This window comes from Heteronotia binoei, chromosome 13 (assembly GCF_032191835.1).
Source record: "Heteronotia binoei isolate CCM8104 ecotype False Entrance Well chromosome 13, APGP_CSIRO_Hbin_v1, whole genome shotgun sequence".
Lineage (NCBI taxonomy): Eukaryota > Metazoa > Chordata > Lepidosauria > Squamata > Gekkonidae > Heteronotia > Heteronotia binoei.
In genome coordinates, this window is record NC_083235.1 from 66,033,156 (window position 1) to 66,047,295 (window position 14,140).

At 43.4% G+C, this 14,140-nt stretch overlaps 1 protein-coding gene across 3 annotated transcripts; it reads right to left on the reverse strand.

Annotated features, from left to right (window-relative positions):
- Positions 1-229: 229 nt before the first annotated feature.
- Positions 230-11,471, reverse strand: NAT9 (N-acetyltransferase 9 (putative)). 3 transcript variants are annotated; one of them, XM_060251928.1, is made up of 7 exons: positions 11,224-11,471; positions 9,325-9,411; positions 8,235-8,344; positions 6,546-6,686; positions 4,301-4,360; positions 1,959-2,053; positions 230-1,868 (listed from the first exon to the last, which is right to left on the reverse strand). In XM_060251928.1, exons 2-7 carry the CDS (start codon positions 9,399-9,401, stop codon positions 1,722-1,724), a joined length of 630 nt encoding a protein of 209 aa, XP_060107911.1. In that variant the 5' UTR covers positions 9,402-9,411; positions 11,224-11,471; the 3' UTR covers positions 230-1,721. The 3 variants fall into 3 exon arrangements, with proteins under 3 accessions (XP_060107911.1, XP_060107909.1, XP_060107910.1); XM_060251926.1 differs by having other exon boundaries at positions 10,976-11,291; XM_060251927.1 differs by lacking the exon at positions 11,224-11,471 and adding an exon at positions 11,018-11,039.
- Between the last annotated feature and the right edge of the window lie 2,669 nt (positions 11,472-14,140).

Consider the following 14,140-nt stretch of genomic DNA (forward strand, 5'->3'; position numbering starts at 1 on the left):
TCAAGGAACCCCTTTGCTGACAGTTAGCACCCTTCTCCAGACCATTATGCCCTATGGGGTCATTGTAGTCAATAGCAAACTGGGACATTTCCATGTGGGAAAAGGACTTTTTGTTCCCATATTTCCTCGTGGGTACCATGGGCTTTCGTGATCAGTTTGAGTTTGTGTTATATATAACTAGTTAACATATATTATGATCCTATTGTAAAATATAAAATAAAGATAAGACTTAATATTTAATTCCTTTATTGTAAAATTTACACACAGCATTGAGCCTAGGCTATATAGTTATAGCCATTTCCGTTTAGCTTCGCCCAGCAGGGCGTTCTCTGCCCTGGCCTCGACCTGGTGGAACATGCTCTCACTTCAGGGCCCTGTGGGATTTAATGCAATTTCACAGGGCCTGTAAAACAAAGTTGTTCCTCCAGGCCTTTGGTAAAGACAGGGAACACCTGAAGATTTCGGCCCCTCCTGCCTACATTCCCTGGCTTTGATCCACTGAAGATTTCCACTGATGGAACATTTCTATCAATGGAGCACAACTGTTTTGCCTCCCTGCTCTTGCTGTAGTCCCCAATGGTTCTGAAATGCTGTTCCTGAGGGGACATCCCTTCCTGCTGAACAGAACTGAAAGGTCTACCATAGAGAGAGAACTGTCAAAAATCCAGTCCTCTGACACGAAACCCTCCACTGGTTCCAACCCACTGTCTGAGTCCTCTGTGCTTTCTTTGTCTCCCATTTTGTTCCTCAGGAGTTCACTGAAGCATCACTGCTGGAGAGCTGCAAATATAAAGCAACACCCCCCCCAAAAAAAGCTTCTGTTTTCAGAACTATTTATTGACTCTTGAAATGAAAAAATGGCTCAGATGTGGGGTGTTTTTTTTTTTGTTTTGGTGTGCATACAAAGACACACTGATGTACTTTAAGCATAGTCTTTATGCAGGACAGGAGAATTTAGGCCTAAGAGAGTCACAAAAAACAATGTAAAATGGTGTCTGCACTGTAAACAATTGTTGAATGTCCTCAGTTTTAATTATGAAGGATTTTTTTCCCAACTAAGACCGTCTCTCCCCACATGTTCCCCAGAGAGTACTGAGGTCTGGGACTCAAAACCTTCTCACCATCCCCGGGCCTAAGGAAGTTCGTCTTAAGACAACCCGAGACAGCGCCTTTTCCATAATGGCCCCTACATGGTGGAACCAGCTGCCGGAAGAGGTGAGGGCCCTGCGGGACCTTGCTCAGTTCCGCAGGGCCTGCAAGACAACCCTCTTCCGGCTAGCTTACACCTGACTGGAAATAAATGCAGCTTATTAGACTTCTGTATAGACTTGATGTTAAGATACTGTATAGATACTGTATAGATTTGATGTTAAGATGTTAAGGTTTTTATGTTTTTTAAATGCTTTTAAAAATGCTTTTTATGTTTTTTAAACTTTTAAAGGTTTATATATATAATAAAATATAATAATAATTTAAACTGTTTTATTGTTTGCTGTGAGCCGCCCTGAGCCATTTTTATGGGAAGGGCGGGATACAAATAATAGAATAAATAAATAAATAAGAAATGGTTCATTGCAATGAAACTGGATGTTGGGGGTATGGAGGGTAGCAGGAGAACTTGAATTCTGATCCAGTACAGTTTCATAGCGTTTTCAAATGTCACTGATGCTTTGAAATCCGGCCTAGGGAGAGTTAGGAAGCCCATGCATCCAGAAATGCTATCAGCAATCACAAGCCTGATTCTCTAGTTTTACGATATTGTATTTTTTTTCATCCACATGGCTGGTTTGCTCAAGCAACCATTCTCTCTCTTGTTCATCCACCTTTAGTCGGAGAGTAACTTCTTGGAAGACACTGTTTACGCCCACCTAGACAATACAGAACACAATCCAAATTAACTCATTTTCTGGAACAAATACCATTCTGCATGCAGTGGGCAAGGCAATTAACTGTCGCACCTCCTTAAAATGAAGCTTTTTGAACATGCTGATACTGGCTTTGTTGTCTAATCCTATTTTAGCCTCAAAGGTGACAAGTCCCAGGGATATTATTCCTACAAGACAAAAAGATTAGAAATAAAGCCATCCCTCACCTATAAATCACGCTATGAATAACATTCACAAGCAAATGAAACCCCATAGCTTCTTATACAGGTAGTATTAACAAGACATCTAAAAAAAATAAATCAAAATTTCAGTCTGTAAACAGAAACCACAAAATCATGCAGATGTGTGAATAGATATTTTTTGTTCCAGGTCTTGCTTGTTTCTTTGACAATTTCCACACAGGTTATTTGCCCCTTTGTCCAATGCTGTTGGAAAGGGTTTAATTTTTATGCTTTCCCATAGCATTGTGGTGTGGTTTGTGCATCCCAGATTTCCCTGCTTTTCTCTGATCTTTCCCAAACCTGCTTTGCTGTGAACTTTCAGGAGGGATTGCAGCAAAATCTGGGTAGCTCTCATGCAGGTGGAAAACTTTGGATTTTCCTGGTCTCGCCCACGATAGCCATTTCCCCTGCCCCCATCCCTCTCGTAGCCATTTCCCTCCTCCTCCACCTGTATATGTTTCTCTGAACTCTCAGCTTGCAATTTTTTTTAAAGTAGGAAAAATAGGGAAGGCATATCTCAGCAATGAAAGGGGCTAGAAACTTACTGGGAATGCAGAAATCTGATACACAGATTGTTATAATGTTCAGTCACTCAGAGCATTTCTACATTAGAAGTTTGCCTCTAGTTCCCTGCATCTTCTCTTTTCAGGCTCTGCTGTATGGGTTCTGCATTAATTGTTTCTCTTTGTGGCTAGTTAGCTCCTGCCCAACACCTGAAGTTCTGCATAACTTCCTGGTTGCTTCAACTCACCCTTCCCATTATTCCTTTTTGTCCCACCCCTTTCATTTTTTAAAAAAGGGGGCAAAAAAGGAAGGAAGCTGTCACTATGTTGCCATGGCTCCTTTTTAAAAAAGATGGAGAGGAATAGCTGTTTACTTCCATCCCCGGCATGAAGCTCCCTGCTAAGCTTAGCAGCTTATCCACGCTTCAGACTTTCCAGCAACAGCTGTTTCCACACTGGGGAGTGGTCTTGTTCACTCTCCTGAAACATGGAGTACCACATTGGGGAACGTTGCTCTGAAGAGCCACAGATGGCTCCCTTGCCCCTGAGTACCATTATGATATATTTAGCAGCCAACAGCATTAGTAAAGCTGCTTTAAGTTTAATTAATGAGTTGTTCTTAGGATTTGCATGTGCTGGCTGATTGTCAGCTGCTTATCAATACACTGAGAACGTATCTTTAGACCAGGGGTGGCCAAACTTGATTAATGTAGGAGCCACATAGAATGTCAGATGTTTGGGAGCTGCAAGGCATGAGCATCAGATGTTTGAGCGAGGGAGGGAAGGAAGGAAAAATAGATGGGGGGGGAAGGGAAGGAGAGGTAGAAAGAAAGCAACTTTAAATGCATTATCCAAACTTCAGGCTAGCTAGACTTGGAGAAGGGATTTAAAGAGACAAATGCTTTCTCCATGCTGGCTGACAGGGCAGTGAGGGCTTTGAGAGCCACATACAGCTCCCAAGCTAGTTTGGCCACCCCCGCTTTAGACCATTGAACTTTGATTTGGTTTTATGGTGTGAGAAGGTTTTTTTTTTTTTGAGGGGTGTGTGTTGAATTAGGTGAAATACTCTTTACATTATGGCAGTAGGCTGAGTGGTTTTTTTTAAAGACTACATCCTACAAATGAGAAATTGAGGTCCTGTATGTTGATTTGAAGTTGCTGAAGTCCAGGACTGAAACATTTCCGGCATTGCTTTGTAGACTTAAGGACAACTTCTGTACTATAACTTGATATCTGACATATTCATTACTTGGCCCAAGGAAACACAATGAGCTTCCAGATAACAATGGGGATTTAAAGTTGGTTGTTCCAGATAGCAGTCTGACATTTACTTCCAACTTTGTATAAAGGAAGGGAATGGACACTGGACTAGAAACACAGCTGAAGGAAGGGAAGGGAATTGTCACTGGAATTACAATAAGAAAAGATGAATGGATTTAGAAGACAGCCTAAATAAACAACTGGAACTTTCATACATACGATTTGTAAAGCTTTTAAAGAAGTTGCAACTTGAATCTGCAACTTGAAAAAAAAAAAGCAAGCGTTTTGTAGAATTCCCTATATTCTGCCATGAGTGATGGTACAAATTCCTGGATTTTCTGCTTATTCCCTCCTTCGCAAATATACAGCAGCCAAGAATGATCCCGCTTTTATTGCTCCCTATTATATACACCAACACCACAATCCTTACCATAGGACATCATGATCTGAGTGGCTTCCTTACCAAAACCTCTGCCACGGTAGCTGGCCTCTGAAAGCAAGAACAAATAATAATAAAAACTTTATTAACTGGTAACTGGTTAACTTGCTGCCTGAGTCACTCATTCCAGCCAAGTGACTCACCAGGGTAGTGCCCAACTCCCTCAGCTGCTTGCTAGCAAAGTGATTTGCAGTCAAGCAAAAGCTTTGTAAACCAGCGACTCCAGTTCTCCACGGATGCTAGCTAACAAAGCTTTTAACAGTTTCTAGGTCTGCTGAGAACGGGAATCTCTCATTCTCACAGATACTTTTGCTTAGACTAGGAAAAGGCACCTTATCTATTACAGTTTTATCTCCAGCTCCCAACACTGGTCAAGGCACTACTAATGCCTGTGGCAGTGGTAAAAAGCTTGAGTGTGATCCTGGATACCTCACTTTCCGTTGAGGCCCAGGACTCAGCAGCTGTAAGACCTGCATTCTTCCGCCTGTGGCAGGTCAAGCAACTGGTCTCCTACCCTTCCCATGACCTAGCTACAGTGATCAGTACAACGGACACCTCCAGGCTGGATTACTGTAACTTGCTCTGTGCAGGGCTACCTTAGGGGGGCTGCTGAGCCAAGCTGTCGCACCATATTCCACAGTACATCGGACCCAAAGCTGTGAACCTAGGTGTTGTAGCAGACACACCCCAAGTTGTACCACATAATGCTTTTTTCATGAGCATATTTTTGCTGCTACATTGGTAAGGTCATGTTTATGGTTCAAGGTCCTGTCCAGCATAATGCCAAGGTACTTAGGTAGATGGCTGTGTGTAAGACGAGCGTGCTCTGGAAACTGCAGCTGGCCCAAAATGCGGTGGCATGAGTCTGTACAGGTACACACCCAAGAGCACATGTACATCTGGTGCTTCACCAGCTGCACTGGCTCCCAGTTGAATTCCAGATCAATATCAAGCTCTTGGTTCTTACATTTAAAGCCCTATGTGGATTGAGACCAACACATCCGCAAGACAGTCTCTCTATACAGCTCCCAAAGGGCCCTGCACTCTTTGGTTCAACATCTATTGGTTGTCCCTGGCCCCACAGATGTCTGCCAAGCCTTGGCCATGCCCTCCCTAGAGAGATCCGGGCCCTGTGGGATTTACTACAATTCTGCAGGGCCTGTAAAACAGATGTTCCACCAGGCCTATGGTCGAGGTGACAGCAATTCAATCGCAATGGCCTGCTCTGCCCTGCTTAGCTTAGTTCTGCCAGCAGCACTACAGTCCGTTTTAGCTGCTTACTCACCCACCCGCTTCTCCTGAACGGGTTAGATCTGAAGCTACATTGAAATGGGAACCTCATCCTGTTCAGTACGTTATTTAGCTAGTGCCTCTTAAAGTTTCTATGTGTAAACTGTTTAAAACTGTTTCACTGTTGTATGTTTATTTTAAATTTTGTATAGTTTTAAGAATGTTGTGACTCGCCCTGAGGCTGTTGTGGAGGAGGACAAGAGAGAAGCAGAAATAAAAAGATTTCTCTCTTCTTTCAGGGAGCTCAAGGTTATACATCATCCTTAGCCCCTGCCACTGTATCCTCAGCAGCCCTATGAGATAGGCTAGGTAGAGCTCAGGAAAGGTCTCAGAGAGCCAGTTTGGTGTAGTGGTGAAGTGCGTGGACTCTTATCTGGGAGAACTGGGTTTGATTCCCCACTCCTCCACTTGCACCTGCTGGAATGGCCTTGGGTCAGCCATAGCTCTGGCAGAGGTTGTCCTTGAAAAGGCAGCTGCTGTGTGAGCCCTCTCCAGCCCCACCCACCTCACAGGGTGTCTGTTGTGGGGGAGGAAGCAAAAGGAGATTGTGAGCCGCTCTGAGACTCTTCGGAGTGGAGGGCGGGATATAAATCCAATATCATCATCTTCTTCTTCTAACGATCATGAGACAGTACATCAGCTGATGGTGCTCTATGCTTAGCTTCTGAAAACTTAAGGAGGACAAATATAAAATCTGACAACTGCTGGACTCTGGGAAGAAGTCTGCACTAAGTGCCTAAGGATGGCTTGTAAGGCATGTTGAAACTGCAGTGCCACAAACGCATGCATAAGACACATGCCTGTACATAACCCACTTGTATTTTGGCTGGCTTCAGCCATAGCTGCCTGATCCTGATTATTAAAACAGATGATTTTGAACACCTTTTCTAAGTGCCTTAGCATCAGAGTGCAGAAGAAGAAACAAATAACTTAAGTACTAGTTTACCTCCAATCATGACTTCAATCTCTCCCAGTGTTGGATCTTCAGAGTCTGTGAGGAACAAATTTACATCTCCCACCATACAGTCTTCCTCAGTGACTGACTGCCTGGACCACTTCTCTGTATCAAGTATTATAAATGTGCATTCTGGGAAAATAAAGCAGGAGATCCAATGATGTGATAAGTGAGACCTCACCCTTTCCCAGAATCCTTTGAGGAAAAAAAAGAATTTCAGAGGGGTCGGGGCTCATCTTGTTTACAGCAGGGCTTCAAAAAGAGTCAGAGAAGTGAGTCACTTGCTACAAATCTAAGCATGTAGACAAACCTCTATCCCAAGTTTTCTAGGATGTGCAAGGAACAGGGTGAGTGGTAACCACAGATAACCAGGCTATTAAGCCAAACTAGAATTATGGATCCCTCGATACAATTGGTACCAAGCAACCAGCTCCACCTGCTATAAGCCAAAGATATAGGTCTTAATGAACATATGAAGCTGCCTTATACTGAATCAGACCCTTGGTCTATCAAAGTCAGTATTGTCTACTCAGACTGGCAGCAGCTCTCCAGGGTCTCGAGCAGAGGTTTTTCACACCTATTTGCCTGGACCCTTTTTTGGAGATGCCAGGGATTGAACCTGGGACCTTCTGCTTCCCAAGCAGATGCTCTACCACTGAGCCACCGTCCCTCCCCATGTACAACCATACAATAAAATAATCTGCTATTCACTAGATTCCCCACCCACCCCACAATCTATACATTACCATATAAACACAATAGCATATGGATGCAGACGCTAAGGATCAACTGTGTCTCTCAGCTACAACTATATACAAGAAAGATTTTACACTGCTTTCCCAAAGCATCTGTGTCAAAATGCTCCAAGGAGCACAACTTCTAGATTATCCAGAAGTGATTTTGAAAAAGTTATCTTACTGCTGATTAGGGTTTGGCATTTGATCAGTGCAGTAGTTCTAAAACATGAACAATGAAAACAATATTTCAGTAATCAACAAATTTCAAACTTAATTACGGTACAAAAGCAAACAGTTAACTTCTATTTTGAAACAAGTGACTTTTAAATAGCTCTGGTTCTGTTCAGAGTTGTCTGCGGTTATAGAAGGAAAAAAGCAGAGGGTTTACTGAGCTGCTAGGGCTGTACTTGGCTAGTGCAAGACTAGTGGACAAGTGGGCCTCACTGATGCCCTTGCTAAATATGACAATTTTTTTTAAAAAGATAAGTTGCTGCAGGCTTGGTAGCATTTTTGGCATCTTAGAATTCTTCTGTGGTTAGATGATAGGCAGTCAACCTAATATCTGACCAATCAACTGACCAGTGTGCCAGTCCTACTGAAAGTAATTATGGTTGACATGTCTGGGTGTCGTTTGATTATTGGACACCTGTAGATGACATAATTTTGTCTCAGCAATTCCTAAAAGTAAAGCTACAGCCAATGTTAACACAATACGAACAGGAAAACCGGCGTCGCCACACTGTGCTGAGAAGCTGCTCAACTTTATCATGAAAAGTTCACACATCATGAAACTTTATTGTGCAAAGTTCACACACACACACCCCCACCCGTTCACACACATTTGTCTTGTGTGGTTCTCAGATACAACCTTAAGTTGCACTTAACAATGCATAGGGCTCAATACTCCATTCTCAAGCCCTGGAAAATATTCAAAAAGCCTCACTGTCTGTATCCTCTTGCCAGCTGCGCTGCATGTCATATTCCTGTTCCAGGCTTAGTGGCTCAGATGCAGTCAGGCGTTGTAGCTCTTCTGATTTCATCCACTCATGGTATCTAGCAGGGGGAAAAAAACAAGAAAGAAAACATGCCCTTTCGGATCATCACACTATATATGTGGGAAGTAAGCTGGTGAACTCACCTATCTTCAACTCACGTATGCATATAAACGTCAGTCTGTAAGGATCACACAATGACTATAAACCTTGCTCCACTTCCCAATAAGTTAGTTTATCTAGAAATTTTACAGAGGCTTGAAATAAGTGATAGAAACATACCGATGCCTTGCAAAATATACGTCTCTTTGTACAAAAGTCAGTTCCCAACATTTTATATTATGTTATATTTTTATCTCGCTTTTTAGCCAAAACTGCTCTTTCGGAAGCAGTTTCCAGGATTACAAAATCAATACAAATGACGGTGAAACAGGGACAGAGGGTGCCAGGCACTGCTCTATCATGTTTCAGCAGAAGACTTCCTTCCCATTCGTTTCCGACAGCCATTAACAAGGCTCCAGGGCACATCTCCACCATTGCCAGAATCCTCCACTTTACTGCTTATGAGTAATCTAATCTTATACTTGTGTGTGTACAACCCAACAACATACTTCATCATTCATTTAGAATCTAAATGTTACCAGTTTCCCCTCTCTTCTTATACTGTGATGCTACCTACCTGCGAAGGTTTCAAAGCTGGATATCCTATGGAGTCATTCGCTCATCTTAATATTAACTGGAAACAATATCTACTTTCTGTATATTATATGCAAAAAACCCCCCTATTATTTAAAATTCTACAACAGCTCTTTCTCTCCTTATTTTCTACATATCCCATTAATTCAATCTTGATCTGGACAGTTACAGGTACCCTGAGCTTAGTGAGCAAGAACAATTTATCCCTGTATGTTCTTTTCTCAATAGAAAAGAATATTTTACCCCCTGAATGTTTAAAATTGGGAAACAGCATTTCACCTACTAAGTCAAGCTACTATTTGTGTGAGTGTGTATGTGCGCGAGGGGAGAGGATCTGTTTCCTACCTTGGTACATGAGCAGAAGTGTACGGTACCAAAGTCACTCTCTTCCCCTGCAATACAGTATTTTGGTTAATCCTCATAGTCACAAGCCTGAAACAATAGGATAAGTTAGTAGAAATTATTTGACAAAATAAACATAGATCACATCTGAAGGCACTAGAACTAATGCAAAACTTTTTCCTTTAAAAAAAACACCTTTAGTTATTTACTGTACACTTTTCCTTTGCTCTTTATTTCTTCAGAGCACAGATTACAAAGAATGAACAAATACAGTGCGAGAGTCATGAAACTACAAATGAGGCCAAGCTCATGAGCCATACAGTTTGGTATTCCACACTCACTTTGGTTAAACACTGGCTACTTCAAACACTAATTGCAGGAATACATCTTCAACATGCATTCAAACTAAGGATGTTATTTACTGAACTGGCTGCTTTCAATGCAATTACATTGTCAGTCGCAATGCCCTATGGAAGAAAGTTCTATAAGCTAATAATCTCCTGCACAAAACTGAATTCCCATTTTTTAAAAAAAAGTCTATTAAATTTCATCTGACATCTGAAAGGAAGTACTTCTTCACCCAAAGGGTGATTAACATGTGGAATTCACTGCCACAGGAGGTGGTGGCGGCCACAAGTATAGCCACCTTCAAGAAGGGTTTAGATAAAAATATGGAGCACAGGTCCATCAGTGGCTATTAGCCACAGTGTATGTGTGTATATAAAATTTTTTGCCACTGTGTGACACAGAGTGTTGGACTTGATGGGCCGTTGGCCTGATCCAACATGGCTTCTCTTATGTTCTTATCCTCTAGCTTATGATTTTTCAAACAAAGCAACACATTTTCATACCCTATGCAATAGTACTCAGTGTCTCAAAAGCCACATGTGGCTCTTTTGGCATAAAATCTGTGGGTTTTCTCAGCACCATTCCCCAATGTGGCACCCACGCCATGTTCCAGGCGTGGGCAAAGCTCTCATCCAGAGAGGCTTGTTGCTGATAGGTGGTTCCCACCATGAAACATCCAACACCAGAGGAACTGGAGGATGGGTGTGCAGACCCTTGCTAGAGGCAGAAATAATCATGTGGATGAAACCATAGTTAAAGTCATATGTTTAATAGTTTTATATTATGGCATGTATGCATTTGTTTGGGTCAAGTACAGGACTCTACTTACAGTACAATTCTAAACAGTTACACCTGTCTAACCTCATTGATTTAAACTGATTTAGAAGGGTATTACTCAGTTTAGGATTGCACTGCTGATAATAAGAGCACAAAGTTAAAAATACAAACCCTTTCTTACTTTTCCTCCTGAATAAAGCGGATGCCCTCCTCGCAACAGAGGGAATATGCCCAATCTGAAGTCTAAAGACGGGCTGAGAGCTTTACAATTCATCTAAAGATTCGGAGGACAGTCCAAGTGATAAGGCACGCAGCTCCCTGAAGGCAAGAAAGATGATTATTGCCTAACCAACCTACGATCTAAACCCGAAGAAAGGGTGCGACCACACGACGGTGCATTGAGAACTGGGGATGCAGAGGGGATATAGCTGGCCTGAGAAGGATGGCCCCTGGACTGGAGAAAAACAGCTTAGCTTCAACCCAATCTTAAAACGTGCAAAACCCAATATTAAACTTCAGCAAGTCTTACTTCCTAACAACCAAACTTAGTGGTTTAAAGGCTCAGCATTACTGAAGGGCGGCGGACAGAAGCCACTAAGCGTCTTTCCCCTGCGAAAGACGGATGACTTCCTCCTCCCTTCTTGCAACACCAAATGCGATCTCAAACAGCCGTCCACACATCGCTTCGCGCACGCGCAGTCCACCTATTTCCGCTACGGCGGCCGTCGCGTGTCAATCCTGTCGCGTTTCTCACTTTCCCCCCCTCTTATCCTGTACTCTTAGAGAAGAACCAATCGGTGTAGAGAAGCGGGTTGGCAGGGCGGCTCCAGTCACGCCAACGGAAGGCGGCTGCAGTCTCGGATAGGGGTTTTGATGACTGTAGTTGTACGCATGCGCTCTGGGGGTGTTTCTTTCTCAGCTGCCTCAGCGCGGTAGGAGGGAAGCCGGCTTAAGAGTTGGGCGAGCCGCTGCTGGACGGGGCTGGTAAAGGGTTTGCGCGGTGAGGCTGCACGGCTGGGGTTAGTGAGCGGCTTGGGAGGTGCACGTGATGGTGGGCGGAGGAAAGGTGTAGGTGAGGGGGCTTTGGGGAAAGCCAGGGAGGCAGAGGAACTAGGGTTGCCAATCCCCAGGTGGGGGCAGGGGATCCCCCCGGTTTGGAGACCCTCCCCCCGCTTCAGGGTCGTCAGAAAGCGGGGGGAGGGGAGGGAAATGTCTTCTGGGAACTCTATTATTCCCTGTGAAGATTTATTCCCATAGAAAATCATGGAGAATTGATCAGCGGGTATCTGGGGCTCCGGGGGGGCTGTTTTTGGGGGTAGAGGCACCAAATTTTCAGTATAGCATCTAGTGCCTCTCCCCAAAATACCCCCCCAAGTTTCAGAAAGATTGGACCAGGGGGTCCAATTTTATGAGCCCAAAAAGAAGGTGCCCCTATCCTTCATTATTTCCTATGGAAGGAAGGCATTGGAAAAGGTGTGCCGTCCCTTTCAATGTGATGGCCAGAACTCCCTTTGGAGTTCAATGATGCTTGTCACAGCCTTGATCTTGGCTCCACCCCCAATGTCTCTTGGCTCCACCCTCAAAGTCCCCAGATATTTCTTGAATTGGACTTGGCAACCCTAAGAGGAACAGGCACCCCCCAGCCAGGAATGAGCTCGTTGAGATATTTAATGACCTTAGCAGTGGAGCCCTCGCCGCAAAGCAGATGGTTACTATAGGGTTTCTAAACTAATTACGCAGGGGAATGAGAAATTGTGCATGGTTTAACGATAAAGTGCTCGATGACGTGTCTTTAAGTTCAATAAGTGGTATCTAAGCTGTATCCCTTCTTCCTTTGTTCAGATATTAGGGTTTACACGAGCATGAGGAATCAGTGCAGAACATATAACTCGCGCACATCGTATGAACATAGGAAGCTGCCTTCTACTGAATCAGACCCTGGGTCCATCGAAGTCAGTATTGTCTACTCAGGCTGGCAGCGGCTCTCCAGGGTCTCAAGCTGAGGTCTTTCACGCCTACTTGCCTGGACCCTTCTTAGTTGGAGATGCCGGGGATTGAACCTGGGACCTTCTGCTTCCCAAGCAGATGCTCTACCACTGAGCCACCGTCCCTCCCCATTGTAGTAAAAAAGAGCAAGAGCCCAGTAGCACCTTAAAGACTAACAACACTTGTGGTAGGGTATGAGCTTTCAGGAGTCCCTGTTTACTTCTCTCTCTTTTTTTTTTTTGTTAATTTTTAAGGTGCCACTGGACTCTTGCTCTGTCCTACTGCTACAGACAGACTAATATGGCTACCCATCTTGATCTAACACCACCATTGTGGTGTAGTGGATAAGAGCATAAGAAAAGCCCTGTTGGATCAGACTAGTGGTCCAGCTTGCCTAGCATCCTGTCGTACACAGTGGCCAACCAGTTCCTTTGGAGGGCCAACAACAGGGCATGGAGGCCAAGACCTTTCTCTGACGTTGCCTCCTGGCTTTGGGATTCAGAGATTTAGTGCCTCTGAATGTGGAGGTTCCCCTCAGTCGCCTTGATGAGTACTCACCGTTAGACCTATCCTCCCTAAATATATCGAATCCCCTTTTAAAGCTGTATATTCCTGTGGCCATCACTACATCTTCTGGCAGCAAATTCCACATTTTAATCTCTAGATAGAGTGGCAAACTAGGATCCTGGGCCACCTGGGTTTGAATCTGCACTTCTACCGTGGAGGCTCACTGGGTGACCTTGGGCCTGCCACAAACCCTCAGCCTGGCCTTCACAGGGCTGTGGTTGTGAAAAAAGAGTAGTGAACACAATGGTGATCTAGAAGCCACTTTGAGTCCCAACTGTTGAGAAAAAGCAGCATATAAACAAATAAATATATGCAAATGCTTCATTATAGCTTTATGTGATTAAGTAGATATCAGCTTTATGTGATATATATATTTACTTATTTGTTAAAAGTCTTGTTGTATTTTTCAGGTTAAACGCTGGCTCATGGCAAAAATGTTATTTCGTTTGATAACGCTTCCTTTTGGAAAGTTCCGAACACTTACACCCTGATCCTTGTGCATGATTACTCTGAAGTAAGTGCTATTGTGTTCAGTTGCACTTCTGAATAAGTGCGTAGGGCTGCTGCCTTAGCCTTCAAGTGTGTGATTTTGTTTAGGGCCCTTGCATGTGTTTGTGGAATTGAAAGTATTGCCTACTATGCTGTATTTATTGCATTATTCTCCAGTCTTGTCATCCTGGTGTAGTGCAGTATTCTTCCGCTTTGTTTGTTTTATGTTTTACATTATTTTTGTAATGCAATTTCAAGTAAAGTTCCACTCCTCTAAGACCAGTGGCTTTAATGGGCTTGGAAAGGTGTAACTCTTTTTAGGATTGTACTGTTAAGGCATCGTTTTTACTTGTAATTTGCTGAGAGTGTCAACAAGAAAGGTGGTCTAGAAATTAAGTAAATACATTCTGGCGTATATGAAGGCAATATTAGTTGCAAGGCGACATATTTTAACTATATTAGAAACTTATTTACTTCATTTGTACTCCACTTTTCCCTCCAATGATGGCCTAAATTGGCTTACATGATTCTCATCAGTCTTCTCGCCTCCGTTTTATCTTCACAACAGTCCAGTGAGGTAGGTTAGACCCAAGGTCACCAGCAAGCTTCCATGGCATAGTGGGGATTCAAACCTGGGTCTCTCAGATTTGTA

What these genes read in the sequence shown, in the direction of transcription:
- NAT9 (XM_060251928.1), bottom strand. Translation starts at nt 9,401, where the DNA reads ATGAGGATTAACCAAAATACTGTATTGCAGGGGAAGAGAGTGACTTTG. An exon ending in CTGGCAAGAGGATACAGACA is followed by an intron (nt 6,687 to 8,234) that starts GTGAGGCTTTTT and finishes TTATTTTCCCAG; the next exon opens with AATGCACATTTATAATACTT. An exon ending in GATTGAAGTCATGATTGGAG is followed by an intron (nt 4,361 to 6,545) that starts GTAAACTAGTAC and finishes TCTTGCTTTCAG; the next exon opens with AGGCCAGCTACCGTGGCAGA.